At 41.3% G+C, this 7001-nt stretch overlaps 1 protein-coding gene across 1 annotated transcript; it reads left to right on the top strand.

Annotated features, from left to right (window-relative positions):
• Nucleotides 1–323: 323 nt before the first annotated feature.
• LOC127499619 (uncharacterized) lies at nucleotides 324–5851 on the top strand. Its single transcript, XM_051870015.1, has 2 exons — nucleotides 324–531; nucleotides 3549–5851. The coding sequence occupies exons 1-2, from the start codon at nucleotides 324–326 to the stop codon at nucleotides 4886–4888; spliced, it is 1548 nt and encodes a 515-aa protein (XP_051725975.1). The 3' UTR covers nucleotides 4889–5851.
• Nucleotides 5852–7001: the final 1150 nt, after the last annotated feature.

The following is a 7001-nucleotide window of genomic DNA, read 5'->3' as shown; positions in this document are numbered from 1 at the left end:
ACAAGACGAGTGTGTCTACATATTCTGCTGCAAAGACAAGACGATGCTCAGTGTCCGCTCAGGGGTCATCCTATGATCTGTACGAGATGCGATTTTTCAAGTGGTGCGATCTGGTTATGTTGAGTTCCCATTTCTCAATCATAAGCAAAATGTTAAAGTGGTGTGACATGCGTGATGGATACAATAAAATTAAAGTGCAGCTGTTCAACACCAAGAGATGTGTGCGCAGTAGTACATACGCTCTGCCGGCCCCGCCTATTCACTACAACCATTTATAAGCAGCAGTAAGTCACACCCATCTCCTCAGAACGTCTTTATAAGCCATGTCTCAAGACGTTGCTTCAGAGCGGGTTCATACCTGCAGCTGTGGAGTCTCGTTCGACCAGGGTCTTGACCCTCCTGATGACAACGCTACTGATCATATTCTAACGGATGAATCCGGGGCATCTGTCACCGATAAAAGATGGTTCGATAAATTCTGCACAGAGCTTGGATATCGCAACCTGAGTTTCCTGACTGATCTATGTGAAAGTACATCTACCTTATCCGATTAAGGTGGCCGAAATGGTTAGTGTGGCCGTCGAAATTTAATAGTTATGTAGACAAAAAAACTTGCAGGCGTCTTAAAAGCTTAAAAGCATTCGTGTAAAGGATTACCATGGACGACGGCGGTTTCTACGTTGCGCTACCTTGCAACGCTTCTTTGGCAGTTTAACCTGAAAACCGCATATCTAGTTACAGAGCAAGACTAGCTACTTCCATCAATTTGAAAGGAAAATGGGAAGTCGGACTTGCCGAAATCGAATATCCTAGAAGTTGGTACTCCTTTAATGATGAAGATGGAATTTTCATCCTACACACAGCCCCACCACCACATCAGAAACATCCAAATAAATCAGGTGAAACAGTGTTTAAAGAGTTGTCAACCTTTTTAGTGACGAGGAAGTTGCAAATAAATGGGGGGTACTACGAGAACATTAGGGCCGTGATCCGTGCGAAAAATGAAGTTCTCGCACCTGCGGCAGTAATGAATCACGATCATTTAAAAAACAAAGTGCATCTGGTTGCAAAACCTAACATTGCAGTAAGTTTCAACAGAAAACTAGCCACTATTTTAGGAATGAATCCGGATGAAGCTCTTGGACGTTCGGCCTACCATGAAAAAGCTGATTTTACAACGAATCATATCACGTACGCCCCTCATCAAGCCGATATCAATGCAGGTTTCTATACGATGTACGTTTACACCGACATTATCCACTATCAATCGGTAGGGACCACAAAGTGTCAGACAATGGCACAGAATTCATGACAAAAGAGTTTCAGTCAAGACTAGGCAAGAATTGTATTAGACATGAGACCTCAGCACCATTCACCCCATCAAAATGGGACTGCTGAGAGAAATTGGCGAACCCTGTTTGAGATGGCAAGATGTATGCTCCTAGAGAGCAACCTATCTAAGATGTTGTGGACCTATGCTGTAATAGTATACTGCACAGTATGAGAGCAAGTGGGGGTGTTAAAATTTGTAATGTGTGTGCCCTCATACTGGTCACATGGGTATGACCCGGTTACCCATAAATGGATATATACCAATAAAGATGTTCAACAGGGAAACCGAGTGGTGTATGTGTTTTTCCCTCTGCATAATTTAATATAAAGTTACCGGTTATCTTCTCACACAAATGGCTGTGCCAAAAGTTACAGAATAGTAGACTCAAGACAAAGGATTAGTGAAGAGATGACATTGTTTATTAACAGAGATGAGCAGTTGGCAATGCAGGTGGGTCAAGTCAAGTCTATGGAAGCATATTTGTAGCAATATTAAATTTAAAATGTAATATGCAAAATGGCAATGCAATATGTAAAATGGCAATTTATTTCTGTATTTAAATTTACATTTTTCATACCATATGTGCAACCTTTGGAGCAAAATGATAATTCAAATTCAATAATATAATTTACATTTGCCATTTCCTACACTAGTTTTAACATATCATTTAAACATATATTTTAGCGCTTAATAAGTTGCAAAATTAAAATGAAAATGTATTACAGAAATGATTATATACGTTTAACATGTTCAAGCAAAAATTTTAGCAAAATGATCATTTAAATGTTATTTTTCTTAATTTCATTTACACTCACAGTTAAGACACTTGCAATTGCATTTTCATTAAATGTCCCACAATGAATGTAGCAAAAATCAATGTGGGTTTGAAAATGAATTTCGAGCAGATTATGTCCCCAGCCCGCCCTGTCAATCATTGGGTCAAGGTGGGCCAAGTGTTGGAAACAGAGTTATAAAGAGCGAGGCATTTACAGGCAGATGAAATAGAGCAAGTACAGAGAAATGTCAATGTTCCTGCAGATTATGCGGGTCTGTCAGTGAACGCGACAAGCTATCCAAGATTATTGCTTGCTCTCTCAGTATGGTTGTATATTTTTTATCGTTCTGATTGTTGTTTATGCATCATTTTATATTAATAAAACAACGTGTAGTCCTTCTCTATGCTAATTAGTGCTATTTATAATAATAATAATAATAATAATAATAATTTGGTCTAATGTGAACAGGTGCTGGTGGTGTGGAGGATATTTTCTTGGCACACTTTGGGCCCTTTAGTACCAATTTAGCATCATTTAAACACCACAGCCTACTTGAGTATTGTTGCTGACCATGTCCATCCCTTTATGACTACAGTGTACCATCTTCTGATGGCTACTTCCAGCAGAATAACACACCATGTCTCAAAGCTCAAATCATCTCAACAATCTCTCTCACCAATCCTCGGTAAGTTTGCAGCGCGATATTAACATTCCTGCTTCCTCTACGCCGCGTGCTTCTCTGCACAGGGCCCGAGCACCCAGAACGCGTTCATCCCAGCCCTCGTTCACTCTGGTGCCGTCACACCAGGGACCTTGGGTTCTTCAGCAACGGAAGGCGTGAGCCAGGCCTCGGACCAGGACCTCTCCCCCTCCGCCACCCCCGGTCTTCGAGGTCTCGACGAGGAACCGCTTCTCCCCTCTTCGCGAGGCAGAACGCGACGCCGTGGTCATCGGAGACTCCATCGTCCGTCACGTCCACGCTACCACAACCAAAGGTAAGGTGCGCAGTCACTGTTTTCCTGGTGCTCGTGTTCTCGATGTCTCTGCGCAGGTTCCCGCGATCCTGAATGGCGCTGAAAGCATCGGAGCTGTTGTTCTGCACGTGGGGGTGAACGACACCAGGCTGCGGCAGACGGAGGTGCTGAAGCAGGACTTCAGGAGCCTGATCAAGACGGTACGAGTCACATCGCCCACGACGAGGATCATCGTGTCCGGACCGCTTCCGACGTACCGACGTGGACATGAAAGGTTCAGTAGATTATTTGCTTTAAATGAATGGTTAATGTCTTGGTGTACTGAACAGAAGCTGCTCTTTATAAATAATTGGAATCTTTTCTGGGAGCGACCTAGGCTCTTCCGTGCTGATGGCCTGCACCCCAGCGGAATCGGAGCTGATCTTCTGTCGGAGAACATCTCCAAGACGCTTCGCACCGTATGACTAGTAAGTCAAACCTCAAATCACAGTCTGTGTTCTACCCACTTAATTGATAGAAATGTGAGTGTAGTACAGTCTATAGAAACTGTGTCTATTCCCCAAATAGTGAGGTTTAACAATAAAAATAAAGGATCTAGAAAAAATCTGATTGTGATCAAACCAGAAATTCGCAAAATTACTGAACAAAAACAATTTCTAAAGCTAGGGCTACTAAACATTAGATCGCTGACACCTAAGGTGGTTATTATAAATGAAATGATCACAGATAATAGTCTTGATGTAATTTGCCTTACTGAAACATGGCTTAAACCAAATGATTATTTCGGTCTTAATGAGTCTTGTCCACCTGGCTACTGTTATAAAAATAAATGCCGTCCGGTTGGCCGTGGCGGTGGTGTTGCAACAATCTATAGAGAGATTCTTAATGTTACCCAGAAAACAAACTACAGGTTTAATTCATTTGAAATTCTCGTGCTAACCGTTACACTCTCAGATATAAGTAAAAAGTCGCTACTATCTCTTGCTTTGGCTACCGTTTATAGACCTCCAGGGCCTTATATTGATTTCCTAAAAGAGTTTGCAGACTTTCTCTCAGACCTATTGGTCAACGTTGATAAAGCGCTGATTGTTGGAGATTTTAACATTCATGTAGACAATACAAATGATGCGTTAGGGGCTGCGTTTACAGATTTACTAAACTCGTTTGGGGTCAAACAAAACGTCACTGGACCCACTCACCGTCTTAATCATACACTAGATTTAATTATATCACATGGAATCAATCCTACGGATATAGAAATTCTACCGCAAAGTGATGATATCACTGATCATTACCTTGTAACATGCGTACTGCATACTGCTGATATTTGTCAAATTGCGCCACGATATCGACTAGGTAGAACAATTCTTCCGACAACTAAAGATAAATTCACAAATAAACTGCCTGATCTGTCTCAGCTGCTCATTGTACCCAAACACACAAATGATCTCGAGAAAATTACTAGCAGTATGTGCACCACTTTCACTAGTACATTAGATACTGTTGCACCGATGAGATTAAAAAAGGTTAGAGAGAAAAATACTGTACCATGGTACAACAGTATTACTCACGCTATCAAAAGAGAAACTCGTAATCTAGAACGCAAATGGAGACAAACTCGTTTAGAGGTCTTCAGAATCGCGTGGAAAGACAGCTCGTCCCGTTATAGAAAGACTCTAAAAGCAGCCAGGGCCGAGCATCTCCGCAAACTCATAGAAACCATCTTCACCAAAGTGTCCGGTCTCGTATGTCCTGTGTTGTGTTGTATAAACTCCTGTTCCTGTATCTTCCATCGGATTGCCTAGTAAAGTCTTACATTTGAATCTATCTTCTTCGTCGTGTGCATTCCTACACGAGCAACACGTTACAATAACATGATGGATATCGCATTTTGCGCAAAATTAATAACTGACTTTTCAATACCGACCAGATACAATACTGATTTTGGCGGAAACTCAATTTTTTTTTTTAAATTACGTTTATCGCGTTTTGGAACCAAACTCTTCAAATCAATAGTTAATAATAATAGTTAATAATAGTTTAATTTATCTATACATCGGCTCTGGAGAAAACAATGATGTCATCGTCCAGCTCAGTTCAGTTCGCATACAATGGTGTCAATGCAAGCAGATCAAAAACATTGTTGAATATCAAGTGTCCCCAACTAAGCAAGCCAAAGGCAACAGCGGCAAGGAACCCAAACTCCAACAGGTGACAAAATGGAGAGAAAAAAAAAAAAAATGGGAGAAACCAGGCTCAGTTGGGGGGCCAGTTCTCTTCTGGCCAGCAACGAACAGTGCATGATTGTGATTCAGGCACAGGGCATAAGTCAGATTGGGATCGCAATAGTTCCACCTAGTTGAAGATCGGATTCATCAAGCCGGTATTGAAATGGTTTGTTGGGGATCTGTGCCACTGGCTGTTGTGTCGATGAGGCCTTCACAGGGTATGGTCTAGTTGACACAATCTCTGCTGACACTTCAGGGATGCGTTTTGGTTGTGTCTAGGCACAGGTCCTCCATCTGATCTGGATACGGCCCGGATCCGACTGACTATGGTATATCTCGGGATAAACAGAGAGACTAATATTAGCGTAGATGCCATTCTTCTTCTGATATAACGAGTACATTATGCAGCCTAACAATACTTTAACAGATGTGAAAATATAAATTGATAATGTGTTATGTGTATGCCAGCTTAAAGAGATGCATTTTTAGTCTAGATTTAAACTGACAGAGTGTGTCTGCTTCCCGAACAATGCTAGGAAGATTGTTCCAAAGTTTAGGTGCCAAATAGGAGATGGATCTACTGCCTGCAGTTGATTTTGATATTCTAGGTATTATCAACTGGCCAGAATTCTGAGATCGCAATAGACGTGAAGCACTATGATGTGTTAAGAGAGCTCGCTCAGGTACTGGGGAGCTAAACCAATTAGTGTTTTGTAAATAATTAGCACGATTGTAAAAATGTATACAATGTTTAATAGGGAGCCAGTGCAGTGTTGACAGAACCGGGCTAATATGGTCATACTTCCTGGTTCTAGTAAGAACTCTAGCTGCTGTGTTTTGTACCAGCTGTAGTTTGTTTATCAAGCGAGCAGGTATCGCATTACAGTAATCTAGCCTTGAGGTCATGAACGCATGAACTAACTGTTGCGCATTTGTCATTGAGAGCATTGTCGTAGTTTAGACATATTTTTAAGATGGAAGAATGGGGTTTTACAAATGCTAGAAATGTGGCTTTTTTAAATGAAAGATATCAAAGAGCACACCCAGGTTCCTAACTGATGACGAAGACTTAACAGAGCAGCCATCAAGTATTAGACAGTATTCTAGGTTATTGGTCTAGGGTCAGGAATAAAAAAAAAAGAAATCTGAAAAGAGAAAAAAAAAGTAGCTAAAAAACTTAAACAAGCTAAAAGGCTTAAACAAGAAAATAACAGGTAACATTCAGATAATTGTAGGATTATTCATGAACAAAGCCCACCAAATCGACACAACACCAAAGTCCCAAAGAATAAAGAATCAACCCCCACCGAGCCATTCGTGAACCATAAAGTCGAACCATGGAAATAAATGGCTGACCGGAGACTACTCTCTCGAAAGTCTGCCATTTGGAGACCATTGACTGTAATAACAGAGCCAATCAACAAAAGGGACCCCCTTTTGTTCCACAAACTTCTCAGACCAGATGGCCCGCAACACCTTTTTGACTGTAAGGTGTAAATCCACAATCTTTATCAGGAAATTCAGACTTGTGGAGACGTCTCTAGGTGCAAAGCACCACAGGCCACCATGGGAACGATCTCCAGGAAACATTCTCTCTGCCCAGCTTTGCATTTCAAAAGACATTCCAAAGTTCTCATGGCAGACAATGAAGTTGAACAGCTCCAGTGTCACGAAGCAGAGAAACACAGGA

This window comes from Ctenopharyngodon idella, chromosome 18, assembly GCF_019924925.1.
Source record: "Ctenopharyngodon idella isolate HZGC_01 chromosome 18, HZGC01, whole genome shotgun sequence".
Taxonomy (NCBI): Eukaryota; Metazoa; Chordata; class Actinopteri; order Cypriniformes; family Xenocyprididae; genus Ctenopharyngodon; species Ctenopharyngodon idella.
This window is presented reverse-complemented; position numbering and strand designations above follow the sequence as displayed.